Source organism: Lactuca virosa, chromosome 7 (genome assembly GCF_052849685.1).
Source record: "Lactuca virosa cultivar CGN04683 chromosome 7, Lactuca_virosa_CGN04683_v6, whole genome shotgun sequence".
NCBI classification, from domain to species: Eukaryota; Viridiplantae; Streptophyta; class Magnoliopsida; order Asterales; family Asteraceae; genus Lactuca; species Lactuca virosa.
In genome coordinates this window covers 217068036-217084869 of record NC_136432.1, presented here as the reverse complement: position 1 = coordinate 217084869, position 16834 = coordinate 217068036, and the positions used below count along the sequence as shown (strand labels likewise).

General features: G+C 34.8%; 1 protein-coding gene across 1 annotated transcript; it reads left to right on the top strand.

The window, feature by feature from the left end:
* Positions 1–13363: 13363 nt before the first annotated feature.
* LOC145123270 (reticulon-like protein B11) lies at positions 13364–16593 on the top strand. Its single transcript, XM_079058488.1, has 6 exons — positions 13364–13557; positions 13760–13940; positions 14152–14293; positions 14395–14464; positions 14562–14750; positions 16365–16593. The coding sequence occupies exons 1-5, from the start codon at positions 13506–13508 to the stop codon at positions 14726–14728; spliced, it is 612 nt and encodes a 203-aa protein (XP_078914614.1). The 5' UTR covers positions 13364–13505; the 3' UTR covers positions 14729–14750; positions 16365–16593.
* Positions 16594–16834: the final 241 nt, after the last annotated feature.

Below are 16834 nucleotides of genomic sequence, written 5' to 3'. Positions count from 1 at the left end.
GTTGGATGAAATCGACGAGTCCATGCCCTGACTCGACGAGTTGACGCGTCTGTTAGCAGATTTTTCGAATTTTTGATCTATTTTGGATTAGGATAATTACCATAAATCGTTTTTTTATCACCATAAATTGATTTTGTTGAATGGTAATCTGATTTCCTTGTCAAAATAAATAGATTTGGTCAAATTTAAGATAATAATAAAATTATATGATTAATTTAAATTGTTTGAAATTTGATCTAGTAATTTTAAAAGATTCAAATTACACCCTTTAAGTTTTGGAGTTTAAAATTTAATTTTGAAATATTAAATTCTAAAACCCTAGTGTTTTAAAAGTTTAAAATACAACCCTTATACTATTATAATATTAAAAGATTAATATATATATATATATATATATATATATATATATATATATATATATATATATATATATATATATATATATATATATATATATATATATATATATATAAGATGAGTCAGTCTTACCGTTAGTAGGCCTCATTCACGAAGCTGGTCTATAAGGGGTGTTTAAGGAAGCAGCTTGTAAAATGACCGTCATTGAGTATCTACTATTACCCACCGCGCTCTTGACTAGTGGAGGGTCATTAGTCGAACGGGTAGGATAGGAAATTAATTCTCTCATTAATAAGTATAATGATAAATATAAAGTAACTAAATTTTTTTTGTGAATTCCCAATCTTAGTCACTTTAGGAAAATGTGAAATTGGTGCTAGTCCATGAAATTGCACATAGCACCTTGTCAAGTCGTTAGTGGAGCGTGTGTGGTTAACCGACACACTAACTTGGACTAACAAGGGTCGCGATGGGTAGCTCGAAAATTACTATAGATCAATGGAGCGCGTGTGGTTAACCGACACATTGATTAGGTGGTAAATGACATTGAGAGTACCTAGATAATTTTCATGGTTATTCACACCTTGTTTGTGATCCTCGATATCCCAGTCACAAACTTGAAGGGCATAATCGAGATTAAACATGCCATTGAAAAGTTTAATGAATCTCAAAGAATCTAGTAATTTCATTTCATTTAAAACCTAATTCTTTTAATTTCGTTTTTCGTGGTGGAATTGGTAAATCGTCATTTACCTACCTTCAAATAATTTACAATTGGATTACGACATCCCTCTTCCGAATTGTGAATTATTGTGTTGGGTCCTAGCCTTAATATTTCATTTTGGGTATTATATTAAGGAATCCTTATCTAATCAAAACATTGTCCTTCTTCTTTTGCAGATGTCTACCTCAAACAACGCTTCTGGTTCCTCCGACAACAACTCCTTCTCGCTCTTGAACATTTGTGTGAGGGTCACATTCGATGGTTACAATTTCAAAGATTGGATCCGGAACATTCGAATGGCCTTGCGTTACGAGGATAAAGAATATGTCCTCGACAAACCGTTAAAAGAGGTTGATGAGTCCAAAGATACTTTCGAAGAAATAGCTGAGTATGAGGCTCACTACAAGGATGCTACTAAGGTCCTGTATTATGGTAGCCACCATGACTCCTGAGCTACAACGATTCTACGAGGACTATTGGCCTTACGAGATGTGCAAGGACTTGATGGAAAAGTATCATCAAAGAGCGCGTCAAGAGAGGTATGAAATAGTCACCTCGTTCATCACCACCAAGATGAGGTATGGAGAGTCCATCACGACCCACCTGCAACGCATGCAGAGATATGTGGATTGTCTCTTGAAGTTAAATGTGAACTTTGATGAAGAGTTGGCTATTGACATAGTCCTACACTCTTTGCCTCCTTGCTATGATCAGTTCAAGGTGACTTATCATATGAGCAATGAGGAGGTCACATTGAGCAAGCTTCAAGGCCTGATAACAACTTCTCAAAGTGGATTGAAAGGGAAAAGTGTCGAATCCATTCCTACTCCTGCTGCTACTCTAGTCATGGAAATTGGACATGGGAAAAGGAAAAAGAGGAACGCTCCCTCGAAGAACTGGAAGGGAAAGTCTCATGATGGATCTTCTTCTAGTGGATCCAAATCCAAAACTGGTTCTGCCCCTCCTTCCTCCGATCCAAAAGAAGCAACGTGCTTCTACTGCCACAAAAAGGGGCATTGGAAGAGAAGCTCCCCGAAGTACTTGCAGGACATCAAGGATGAGAAGATAAACCCCACCTTTGCAGGTATTTATACTATTCTATCTAAAAACTCATTACATGCTAGTTCTTGGGTCCTTGATACAGGATGTGGTTTTCACATTAGTTCTGATTTGCAGGCGGTAAGAAGTAGGGATGTGGAGCATGGGAAGATGAACCTGATAATGGGCACTAGGAAGTCGTCTCCTGTTACCAAGATCAAAGTTTACTCTTTGGTGCTTAATAGTGGGTTAGGATTAGATTTGAATGATTGTTGCTACTCATCAGAGACGACGAGGAATATTATTTCCTTTCATGGTTTGTACAGACAAGGTTTTAGCTTTTTGTTTAATAATGAAATAAGTTCTATTAATTATTATTATAATGGTTTATTTTATTTTGAATCATTGCCTTGTAATGGTGTATATGAAACTGTGATGGTTGTAGATAACTTAAGAAATGATGTGTTGCATATTGATTCGTCTAATGGTTTAGACAAAGCATGCTTGTGACATTGTCGTCTTGGACATGTCAAAAAGAAGCGCATTTACCAACTCCAAAAGGATGGAGTGTTGGAGTCATTTGACCTTAAGTTAGACGACACGTGTGAGTCTTGTTTGCTTGGAAAGATGACTAAATCACCTTTCATTGGTACTTGTGAAAGAGGTGAGGGATTGTCGGATCTCATACACACAGATGTGTGTGGGCCCTTCAGATCCACCACAAGGGATGCAAACCACTTCTATGTGACTTTTACTGATGATTATAGCAGACATGGATATATCTACTTAATCAAGTATAACTCATAAACCTTTGAAAAGTTCAAAGAGTTTAAACAAGAACTGGAGAATCAATTGGGCAGGAAGATAAAGATGCTCAGATCCGATAGGGGTGGTGAGTATCTTAGTATCAAGTTCCACGATTATCTTAAGGAATGTGGAATTATTTCACAATTAACGCCACCTAGGACACTACAACGACGAGGTGTGGCTGAGAGGTGTAATCGAACCTTGTTGGAAATGATTCGTTCCATGGCATGTGATTTTAGGCCTATGCATTCTAAGAGAAACCCTGATGTGGCTTTTGCGTTGAGCATGGTAATTCGATATCAAGGGAACCCTGGTAGAGCTCACTGGACAACAATTAAGAACATTCTTAATTATCTGCGAAGGACTAATGACTTGGTCCTTGTACTTGGTGGAAGTGATGACTTGAGAGTGACAGGGTATAGTGACACTAGTTTTTAGACCGACAGAGATAACTTCCACTATCAGTCGGGCTGAGTGTTTACCCTTAATGGTGGAGCAGTGACTTGGAAAAGTTCCAAGCAGGAGACTGTGGCTGATTCAACGTGGGAATCAAAGTATATAGCAGCGAGCGAAGCGTCGAAGGAGGCTATATGGCTGAAGAACTTCATTGGAGACCTTGGAGTTGTACCAGATATAAAGGAGCCCATGGAGATTTTCTATGATAAATCTCTATGATAATGAAGGTGCAGTTGCCTTAACCAAGGAACCAAGGGATCATGGCAGATCAAGGCACATCGACAGAATATACCATTTCATTAGACATCGGGTAGAAGAAGGACTCCTCGTCGTCAAGAGGGTATTGTCAGAAGAGAATCCGACAGATCCCCTCACAAAGGGTCTGAGTAGGATTAAACACATTCAACATGCAAGGAGCATTAGTCTGATGGACGATATTAGTTTTAGTGATTAGATAGATAGTTAGAAACTTGTAACAATATAAATGTAATTGACATTTGATGATTAAGTAATGGAAGATTTATTTATGAGTAAAGTTTACTATCTTTTGTCAATTGTTTATTTTGTGTTTCATTTGGCATGTTTCACTTCCTGAATAACTAGATTGTTCAAATTATCCACAGCCGACCATACTTTGGAAGTAAGTAATGAAGTAAGACTGTCATGAATTTGCTTGTAGATTGTCTAAGTGCATAGAAATAGAAAAAGTTTGTTGCAACGTTCATGAGTACTCCTGAAATAGGATTTGGGTATTGGATTAAACTCATGCTCATTTGAATTACTTCATGGAATTTATCACGAGTAATTATGAGACAATAATATCATATAATATTTAAACCGAGATATATGAGTTGTTGTTTACGAGTTGGTTGTGCATTGATAATGTGTAAATGCATCAGTAACTTGATGTTATAAAACGTATTGTTGTGTGCGATTTGATGAGTAAATAGTGCAAGAATATAAGTCAAAGTTTATCTGTTCCTTTTGCCCTAACAGGAAAAGTGATATCTTGGGCCCCTCGATGATTTTGTGTTGACTTATGTGCCGGGACCGGTCAGGACTGAATTGATGTGTTCAATTAAGTTTGTTGTCAAACAAATAGGAAATCGGGAAACAAACTGTTGTACATTGAGAATGATTTGTTCCATGTCTTCGTCCACACGATATCTTGTAGAACGGATGATTATATGATCCCTTATCTAAAGGACGCATCATTGACTAGATCAGAATTCGATAGCGGCTTTTGAAAGCTACGATTGCTAATCAGATTCTGAAGTCATACTTGCAGCTATAGTTATTAGACTTTTCCAAGTGGGAGACTATTGGATTAGGTGTCTAAGCCCATAACTCTAATTGGTATGTACTTGATTTGATAGTAGCATGGTCCTTTTGGGCTGCCTTCACCATAGCAACTTGACAGGATGACTTTTGGAGAAAGAGGTTAATAAATGATTTATTAATATATTATAAGAATAATATATTAATTAGAAATCATATTATTCAATTAGTATTAATCAGAAATTAATTTTGGGATTAAAGGAACTGATTGAAAGTACGGGGACTAGTTTTGCAAATCAATGATAGTTGCAAAGTTGGGTTGATGGACTCCTTTACATGGAGTGCACGAAATCTATAGGAGGCCCTATAGAATTTCGTTCAAGGCTTCTAGGAAGGAGGTCCATGGACTACTTAAGGCCTAAGCAATCAGATTAGGGCTTCCACCTGAAAACCCTAACAGCCACAGCTATATAAAGACCCCCTTGGCATGTGATTTTAGGCCTATGCATTCTAAGAGAAACCCTAGCCGAAAATCATAGTGTTCCACTCTCTCTCTCTCTCTCTCACTCATCTTTTGCTATTGGTGTTTTTGACTCCATTAGAGGTGCAAAACTTGAGGCACTAGAGCTTTCAAGAGTCAAGACCATCCAAGGAATACTTGTTATTACTAGATAACAAGCATGGTTACATTCAAACCCTAGTTTTCATATTGATTTCGAAAATTGTATACAAGTATTAGGGTTATTGCTTTGGAACTTCTATTTGCATGTATAACTAGAGAAAAACTTAGATCCAAAGCAATTAGGGTTGCATGATCACATAGGAATGTTATTGTGCTCAAAACCCATCAACACCTAGCTTATTTAATACATTGAAACAATAAGAAATAGAGCTAACACAAATTCCCCTTCTATGGAAACTAGGGTTTACCTCTGAAGGAGACGACAACACAGACGACATGAGTTCGAGTCTTCCAAGCCCTGTAAATGAAAGACGTTTGGGATATTGACATTATTGATGTTGAAATAGACAAGGATTTCAAGAAGAAGTAAACTAGGAGATGCACTGACGTGTTTTTAAACATCTTGTGCCCGATGAGGTTGGTGAAGAAGGTGATGACTTTGCAATCCCTGAAATTAAACATATTGAAGATGATGCTGAGCTAAATGAAGATGATGTTGTGGAGGAAAAATATCACTTTGACATAAATCGAGAAATGAGTGGGTCTGATGACATATATGGGACTGATGAAGAAGTGTCAAGTGAAAGTGACAAAGATTATGAGGTCGAGTTTGAGTACAATACTCATAATCTAAATGTTAAATGGAACAAGATAAAATCACTTCTTGGATAGAGGTATGAATCACCTCATCATCACTTCTTGGATAGAGCAAAGTATAGGGCCGTATCTTTGATAGAAGGGAAATTGAGCGACCACTATGCTAAAGTATGGGATTATGGTGGTGAGTTGTTGAGATCAAATCCAGGTAGTATAATTAAAACTTGTGTTAGTCAAAACCTTGATAACACAAATTCTTTCCAAAGAATGTATATATATATATATATATATATATATATATATATATATATATATATATATTAAAGCAATAAAAGATGGATGGAAGCTTGGTTTTCATAGGGTTATTGGACTAGAATGGTTCTTTTTTAAAGGGTCAATTGAAGGGAGAATTGCTAACTGCTATAGGGAGGGATTCAAATAATCAAGTGTATCATATCTTTTGGTTTGTGGTTGACATTGAGAACAAGCCAAACTAGAAATGGTTCTTGGATTTGGTAGCACATGATTTAGAATTGGATGGTGGAAGGGGTATGTCAGTAATTTCTGATCAACATAAGGTACTTTATATATACTTTATTATTTAATTACAATTATATAGAAGATACTTCATTGTTAATTTACTAATGTAATTGTGTTTGTTATAAAAAAAGGGCTTCTTGAGGCTACAAAGGAAATCCCACCACTTGCAAAACACAAACAATGTGCCATACATATATATATCAAATTTAGAAAGGTCTATCATGGTGTGCAGTTCAAAAATATGTTTTGGGATGCTGCAAAATCAACTGTTGAAGAGGAATTCAAGATGAATATAAAAAGGATTAGGGATATCAACTCATCTTCTTATGAACATTTAATGGGAAGGGATCCTAGTTCTTGGTGCATGACCTTATTTGGTCGAGGATTAACATGTGAGGCAGTAGAAAATGGAATGGATGGATGTTTCAATGTAGTCATCATGGATACTAGAAAGAAGCCTATACTGACCATGCTTGAGGAAATCATACTTTACATGATGGAAAGATTATACAACCTAAAGGAGGAAGGACAGAAATTGGATACCCAAGTATGTCCAACAACAATTAAGAAGATGGATGAATTTGGTGAAGGTTTAAAGTAAGTACTCATACCTACTTTACAAGATGGAAAATATCTTTTATATGCTAATTTACTTTTAGTTATAGGGGCTGGTATGTTCACCTATTGGTGTCACTGCTTTTGAAGTGATTAATGGTTTTTACTCTTATGAAGTTGACTTACAGGGAAATTGGTGTACATGTAAGTTGTGGGAGGTAACAGGGATACCATGTGTATATGTGTAAGCCTCCATTTTGTATACACAACAAGATCATGTAAATTTCACCGGCACTTGGTTTGATAAGGAGAAATACCTATTAACTTATGCTTTTAATACTACCAGTCAATGGAAGAAATTTGTGGATGGAATCTCTTTATACAAAGCCACTCCCTCCCATTGAAAGAAGGATTCCAGGAAGGCCATCCATCAAGAGAAACATGCATGTTTCCGAATATGAGGACAAGTTTTCATAAGTATCATCTAAGGGTAGAACTGTCCAATATAAAATCCACGTAGAAAAGGGTCACAATAAGGCATCTTGCAAAAATCCTAAGGTGATCCTTGATCCAAAACCCAAGAAACAAATGGGAAGACCAAGTTAGATGTTGATCTTACACATTGGAGAAGTGGTGAAAGGGGAGGAAGAAGGGAGCCAACAGGTGGTAGAGGCAATGGAGGTGGTTCTAAAGAGCAATTAGGTGGTAGAAGTGAGATGGGGGAAGGTTTAAAGGGCCCGCAGTTTGAGTTTGAGACTAAACTTGAGTTTGACTTTGAGACTAAAGATGAGTTTAACTTTGAAACTACAACATGTGAAGGGGATGGCATGGATATATCAAATACGGATATAATTGTAATCTTCATTAAAAATTTGAGGGCTTCAAAGTATAGTGATGCCGAAATAAAGGCTTGTCTTGGGTTTAATGAATCTCAACTGAAGGAGTTTGGATCTGTCAATCCAATTGTTAGTGTTTACTTCTTAAGATGTTTTCAGTTAAGTCATTTTGTCTAAATTATTTGTTCTTTATTTAGGATTCCAATGTTCAAGAAGAGACTCAGTTAATACCAGAGACTCAAGACAATGGCCTTGGTGATACTCAGTCTTGACATGAGCAGAGTGAAGATGAGGAGGAGGGTATTGATGATACCCAATAAGTTAGGAGGAAAAACACCCAAGAAATCTGGAGGAGGAACAACGAAGGAATCAGGAGGAGGAAGCCATCAAAGAGGATCACTCAGTTGAAGATAGAGAATCAGGTGGTGGACAAATTTGGTATGGGTGCAGATATTGCACTTAGTTTAGAATAGGGTAATTAAGTCACAAATGCTCTTTTTTGTAATTAAGTCATTGTGTTGGATTTTGTTTATAAATCTTTGGTTAATGTAACACCCGCAGATTCGGGCTAGTCAATTAAGATGTTATAAATGATAAAAATGACTTTTTGATAGAAGATTATTTAGGATAAATAATCTTAACCAAAGTTATAGTATATGTGATAAGGATTCCGTACATATAGAGAATGCCTAAATCTGAGTTCGTGAGAGGAAGTTATGAATTTTCTAATATTTCAACGTATTAGTATACGGCTCAGAAACCGAAATTGAAATTATTCGATTGCTAGGAAAAACAATCTAAACGAGATTTCTCGTCAACATCTATCCGTCAATATAAGGACAGTCGAAAACGGACACCATATGAGAGAGTTATGAATTTTTAACGGACTTTAACAATCTAAGCCTGTTAAAAATATAACTTTAAAAATAAATTCCAAATTAGCCGACAGAGTCTAAATGAAGTTGTAGATCTCGTTGATAGCTACGCGTGGATATAAAATGCATTGAAAATGGAGCTCGTACGGAGAAGATATAATTTTTTTAAAGAAATAAGAATTCTCCGCACGTACTTGCGTGCGCCGACCACATGCGCGACATGCATATGACATACCACAATAATTAGACACATGTCACCATAGAGAAGCTACCATGTCACATTTTCCGACAATTTGCACGACGCACACAGACAGGTGTGCGGCGTGCAGTTCAAATTCAACTATAAATAGCAGTCGAAATTCAATAATTTTCTCACATATTTTCTTCCAGAATTCTTTGGATTTATTTCGTACCTCTCATCCCTTTTACTTTCTAGTTCCCGAACCCTTCGGCGAATCCCTATAGTGTCAGATAGTTGGTGAATAGAAGCTCCTGGATCTGAGTTCTTCCTGCATAATTGTTGGGTTTTTATCAGAATACCTTGTAAGTTAAGTTACACTCTTTTTCTTTCGGTGTAACTGATATTTATAGTCATAAGTCGTTATTATTAACCTATAAATAAGATTTATCAGTAATTCCAAGTCATTATACTGATTGGTCTACTTGCGGGAGTGATGTCTAGGCTGGATTTAGTGAGATGTTTAAAGTGAGATTTCCAAACAGTATACTCTATATACCAAACAGACCCTACATCTGATATGATCCTACCTGGTTGTTCCTTACTTGATAGATCTTGATGTACACATTAGGATTAGTGAGTAATCTAGACTATCATTAGTCACCAAGAATATTAGACTAAGACTTACTTACACTCGTATCTAGGTCACCTCAAAGGAAAAGTCAAGTAGTTTGGCGGAGCACTACTGAATTCTCCAGTCACCTAAGTCAGGTGAGTGCATTGTCCCTTTCATGAACATGATTATTATACAAATATTAATTAAAGTATTAAATATCTGTTAGAAATTCTATATGTGAACTATATGCTTATTTCCTGAAATATATGTTAGAAATATATATGTTTATATACAAGGTGCGAACCATATATGGGTCTATATGTGTTATAGTATATAAATAATATTATTACGTCAAAAATAAATAATAGAAGTATTATTTGTGAAAAATATAAAGAAAATATAAATACTCTATGTTAGTATTAGGATAGGGTTGCCTAAAATATAGTTGGTATTTCAAAAAGGTTCATAAGCCAGGTAGTCTTGCCTGTTAAGGAAATAAGACTTATAAAAGGATGCTTAGTTTGAATTAAGTTGAATAATAGGTAGCATCATGTTAAGGGTATATGCGTTAGGAACGGAGAGTAGAACTCTATCATAGACACTATCAGGTGTTGATGTAGGGTAGTTCCGTACTGGAGTACAATATAATATTCCGTTTGGATGACCAGGGATGGTGGGTCCAGATCAGACAACTGTAATGGTATGTTTGCATAATTTTTTGGATGACCAAAAATGGTGGGTCCAGATCAGGCAACTGTAATGGTATGTCTGCATAATCTTTTGGATGACCAGAAATGGTGGGTCCAGATCAGGCAACCGTAATGGTATGTGTGCATATTCTAAAAGGTTCATTAGGCGAGTTAATTCTTCTTGATAATCGTAGACTAGGATATGTGAGGATCGATTGGGGTGAGTATGTTTAGGTATGAGGGTTTATAGATATCCAAGTCGTAGGCACATTTATATATTGTTTTGTAGCAATTGGTTTTACAATATTAATATATATATATATATATATATATATATATATATATATATTATAATATAATAATAATAATAATAATAATAATAACAACAATATTGTGGGATTCAAATCCCTATGTATTCACTAGGTTTGCCAACCTGACCAACTCAGTTTCTTTGTATCACATGAAACAATACGCATGTACAATCCACTGGGAGATTCAAGGAGTTTAGGTCATTAGTACAATAAGTTAACGTAAGTCCTGTAACGATTTTATGCTTATGTTTCTTGTATCAGTTATGACATCTAAAGTTATAATAATTAATGAAAAACATTTATTCGGAAATACTTTTACAGGATCCAATTCCGCATTTGTAAATAAACTATGTTTTTAAAATAAATATAAACAAATAAAACGGTCTTTTTTAGCCAAGAAATTTGGGGACGTCATAGTTAATTAAGTCACGCATGCCTATTTTGTTCATTTTTAGAATGTCAACCACTATGACATAGTACTTGTAACAAGGAATGGTGGCTTGGTATTGTGAATGTAATTTGTGGTTTGGTATTACTTTGGAATGTTTATTTGTTTGTATTGTGAATGCAATTTGTATTATGAATACACCATACTACTTGTAATCAAACCATACTACTTGTCAACACATACATTTGGAACAAACCAAATTTCATAGATTTGATATAGCTTCCCATTGTAAAATAAACAGGGAATCCATACATTTCATAAAACATAATTACACATCCTAAAATTACATAACTATAAACCAAACAATTACAATCAAACCAACCAACACTAAATCTTCCAACCGCTAACAACAATTCTACCTTCACCTTGCACTACTTTTTGCCACCAACTTCTTCCATAAAGTCTTTAAATTCGTCATCATTTACTTGAAATCCATGGTTGTGAAAAATCCAAGAACATGTCTTTGTACCATTGTTTTGGTAACGGAGGATCCATCCACTCAAAAAATTTGCAATCACCTCCTTATCCTGCATTGAACGACATTCTGAACATTATAACTTATATTATGTTTAATTTCAAATAATTGAAGATACTCACCTTGAAATTGGGGCAACCAATGAATCTCCCTCCAGGGTTTTTCGGTTTCCATGAAGTCCACCTACTAATTGGATCATCACAATCACACCTTCTTCGACCTTGCTTGGATGACCGATTAGCACTACTGTTGGAGACGATGGATGAGAACGCCATATTTGACCTAGCTTGGATGATCGATATAGGTTTTGGCTTTGTTTTTTACTGTTACAATGTATTAAATAAAATGAGGTGTTGAATCAGCTGCCACATAACCTCATTTAATGCCATGTAGATTTGTTACCGGTTGCAAATGGTGGTTACTAGCTAAAATGGGTCAATTTGTCGTTTTATCCGGTATTCCATGTTTTTCGATTTTTTATTTTATTATTATTATTACTATTATTATTATTATTTTAAACAGGACGAAAATAAGTAGAACATTAGCTATAAAAATCGACAAATTTATGCTTTTTAAGAGGAAATTTCATCTAAGGCCTTGTTTGATACCCGTCTGACTCAGTCTGGGTCAGCAATTTGGGTTGACTCGGTCAGACGAACCTGTTTGATACCTGCTGAGCGGGTCAGAATGTCTGGCCCAAATGACTTACTCGGCCAGCTTACAACATGTTGCTGACTGGAACAAAAGACTCTCCTGCCCTCTTCTTTCTTCTTCCCTCTCGACCTGAAAGAAATACGCAGCAACAAAAAAAATCATCGCTATCCTGCTTCTCCACAACCACAGACGCCTCCTCCTCCTCCTCCCAAGATCGGCGCCATTTTTCCTTCACTCTGACCTCCATCTTCTCCGGCCAGAGCCTCCGCCTTCTCCGCCCAGAGCTGCGTCAACAAAGGTAAGCAACCTCTCTTTCTTTCGTCTTTTTTTTTTTAAACCAGTAGATCGAATGGCTGTTCTTCCGTGTTTGTTTATAATGTAAGAAATTAGAATCTATTGCTTGTATGAGTTATGAAAATCTGAATCAGAATTCTTTTTTTTTTTTTTTTTTTAGTTTTGGTTCCAATTTACCCTCTGTTTTGACTTCCTAAACTCAGAACTGCATTCTCCCTACAAATGGTTAATGCACTTGAAACTTTCCCACTTTCTTATGAGATGCATATAGCTGGTTTTCTTGTGCTTTGGGTATATTACCTGGGATTAATTGTGAGTTCTATTAATGCATATCCTTATCATGTTGATGATGATTAAGCTTCTAACAAAATAGATGAAATGGTGGCTGATGATGAATGAAATGGATTTTGTATAATGCTATTATGTGGTTATTTTTGGTATAACTTTATTGTAATTGCTTGAGTTTCTATTTATACAATCTTATTTCATTCTAATTTGTAAATACTTTATTAAATCTAAATTTTCAATGTTCTAATCAAGAATCAAATTTATTGTTATGAACTTATGATTCTTGAATTCATGTGGGATTTTGGTGATCTTTGCTCATACACACATACATACATATCATGTGTTAAATGAAGATGAAGGCTATGATTTTGGAGGCTGATATGGAGATAAAGGTAAAATAGACATTTTTCATCAGTCAGCCCATTAGTCAGATGTACAATCAAATAACATGATTTCTTACCCATTCAGGATTTCTTATCCGATTAGACCTTTTCCAGTCAGCCCTTTCTCAGCCAGTAACTATGAAATTTATTACCCACTCAGGATTTCTCAGCCAGTAACTATGAAATTTATTACCCACTCAGGATTTCTTACCCAGTTAAACCTTTTCGGCACACTTTCTCAGCTAGGAACTATGATGGACATAAGTCTAGTTATGTGAATCTTGGTCTGTTGAAATTTACGAAGTCACGCTCTCCAAAATCTCTCTTCACATTGTCTCCTTCCACTCTCTCTCTCTCTCTCTCTCTCTCTCTCTCTCTCTCTCTCTGGTATCCGTCAGTTTCTTCGTGACAAACCCTACTCGCCATGGGCGATTTTGGTCGGATTTCAGTCCATAACGCTCTCGGAGGTGGCCCAGGTCTATCTCATTTCATCTCATCGCACTTTGATTGTAATCGCTGCCAATCTCAATCTGAGAAACGATTCATTCAGTTACAATAGTCAATTGAATATCTGTATGCATTTTGTGATGTAATTCGATTGGGATCGTGATATTTGCGATTTATTTTCTCTACCTGATGCAATCAATTGAATCGTTGTTGCGAATTTTGGTTGTGCAGTTGCTGATATATTGCTATGGAGGAATTATTACGGAGGAGGAGCGGTATTAATCGGTTCCACCATCCTGTGGTTCCTATTTGAAAAAGGAGGATATAACATCATCGCATTCATCGCCAATAATCTACTGCTTTTGGTTGTTATACTCTTTCTCTGGGCTAAATCTGCATCCCTTCTCAATAGGTTTGTCTAATATGTCTCTGTAGACTAATTACAGATCACCAATTGATTAAAACCATATTCAATTCTGGCGCAAGAAGTTTTAACAAGTCTACCTAAATCAACACTTCTTCCATATCAATATTAGAGCATGCTTTACTTAGATTTGCATACATGAATCCGATCTCGGAGTCCACATTCTAAGATTTTCTACACATATAATTGCTAAATGTAGACCTCTCCCTCCAATTCCTGAACTGGACATTTCAGAGGAAACTGTTCTTATTGCTGCTGATGAGATGCAAGTGTGGGTAAATCATGTCTTTTCACTCGCACATGCAATTGCAGTTGATGGAAACTTAAAAGCTTTGATGCTGGTATGATCCTATCAACATTCTCCTTCTGCTTTCTTGAATTCTTTTGCTTCAAACACTGGATTATAATTATACAATCACATAATTTGTGTTTGATTCCTCAGGTTGTGTCTAGCTTATGGCTGATTTCTTATATTGGTAGCTTTTTTAACTTCCTTACATTGATCTATATAGGTGAGTTTTTTTATTTCTTTCTATGCAAAATATTGTATATATGGTTTTGAAACATAAAACTTCCCATAACATGTTCCAATTCTTTATTTCATTTCAGGGGTACTTGTTAGTTTATCAGTACCTTTCTTATATGATATGTTCCAGTCCCAAGTGGATGGAAAGTTAATTGTAGTACACAAGATTTTGCATCCAGTCTTGAGGAAAGCTGATATTGTCTTTAAAATGATACCTTCAGTACAATATAAGCAAAAGAAGAATCAGTAGCTAATAAGTACATGTTAACAAGGTAAATTCTCTCTTTCCTCTTTGCACATGATAAATATTTTGTCCCAAAAGTTTTTAGTAGGATGCTCTGTGTGCTTGTTTTCCTTTACATCAAAAGAACAAAGAGTAAATTACATTTTTAGTCCCTGTGTATACCTGATTTTTGCAATTTTGGTCCCTCTTTGAGGTTCTTGTCATGTTTTTGGTCCCTGTTTCAAGTAAAATGACTATTTTTGATTCCTGAGTATAGCTGATTTTTGCATTTTTTGTCCCAAAAATTGTTTTCTCTTGCAATTTTGTCCCTATTTGAGGTTCTTGTAACGTTTTTGGTCCCTGTTTCAAGTAAAATGACTATTTTGGTCCTTGAGTATAGCTAAATTTTGCAATTTTTTTGTTTCATTTTTTCAATCAGTCATTTCTTTTTTCCGAAAAAACTTGTAAACGTGAGGGTTTTTTCAGAAAAAAATAAAATAGTTGAGGGTTTTTTCGGAAACAATTAGAAGGTTTTATTTATTTATTTTTTTTCGCAAAAAAAGACAGTTGAGGTTATTTTGCAAAAAATGAAAAAATACAAGTTCAGGAAAAAATAAAGTTGAGGTTTAATCCGGAAAAAAACACAAAATATAAGGTCTTTTATGAGATTAACTCTTAAAAATAAGAGTAAATTGCAAAAGTGGTCTCTTTGTTCATTGATTTTAAATGTGATTGTCTAAAACTGAAACCTTTTTCAGTTTTGGTCCCTGTCTCTAGGTTTCTTGTTGATTTTGGTCCTTGAAGCCTTGAATAAGAACTAAATTTGATTCGAATTCTTGAAATAAGGACCAAATCTGAAAATTGTTGGGACCAGAATTGATGTGAAACCATGAAATAAGGACCAAAAAACTGAAAAAGGTTGCAATTTTGGACTAAATACGGTATTAAAAACCACAGGGACCATTTTTGTAATCTATTCTAAGACTAAATTGCATTTTTGATCCTTTGCTTATTTTTTTTGGTCAAAAAAGGAATCTTTTATGCAATTTTGGTCTTTATTACTCTTTTATCAAGTATTTGGTCCCTAGGTTGCCCATTAGTTAAATCTATTAGACGATTTTGCCCTTGTTGCTTTCATCTTCTTTCTCTTCTTTATTGGGCCCTAAAATTTAACTCCTTATCCATTCTTAATTCCTCAAAATTAGAACAACCCTTGTGATTTAATACTATTCAACAGAAAACTGCAAAAGTTGCAAAAAAAATTATATTTTGGACCAAATTATAAAAAACAGGGACCAAATTTGTAATTTAGTCTACATTTTAGTGATTTTAAGCTTACAAAAGCACTTGGAACCAACTTTGACTAATATGTATTGATTTGACTTTTTATTGTCAAATCAACTACCTTCCAAAATTTGTCTTTATTATTATTATTTTTATTATTATTATTATTATTATTATTATTATTATTTATGATGAGGATTGTTTTATTATTATTTTTTTTAAGTGTAACAAAAAATTGTAATTTTTGTTATATTGATATCAGCCTCAGTCATACAGTCTAATGCGTGTCAAATATAGTCATGTTTTGATATGTCACAAAGGACATCTAAGTGGTTCAAATGTAGCTTGGATTTTCTATTTAACACTAATATATTTACAGGTTTTTGCTATGGCATGTTGAGATCATGGTAGTTTTTGAGGGTGTGAAAGTTTGGTGAATGCAAAGAGAGATAATCATGGTTTTTTTCTTGGGTGTTATGGAAGCCATTTATTTACCTTCAAGCTTCTTGGATAGTTTTCTTTATATATATAATTTTGTTTTGGTTGATTCTTCTATTCGTGATTTATCAAACATAAACACTATATTTTTCAAGATTATGCTTGCTTAATTGTTTGTTCATAATTATAAGTTTTAACGACATTGTTGACTAACACTTTGTAATTGCATACTTTTCGATAAAGTTTGAAATTCGCAACGGACTTATTTTTTGGTCCTAATATCAGTTAATAGTATTTTCTCTCGTATTAATTTTTTTTAATATAAGCTATTTATAAGTCATGTTATAGAAAATTAATATATTAATCTTTATAATTTTTTGAAAACCAAAGAGTTTTGAAATTCAAAAAGAG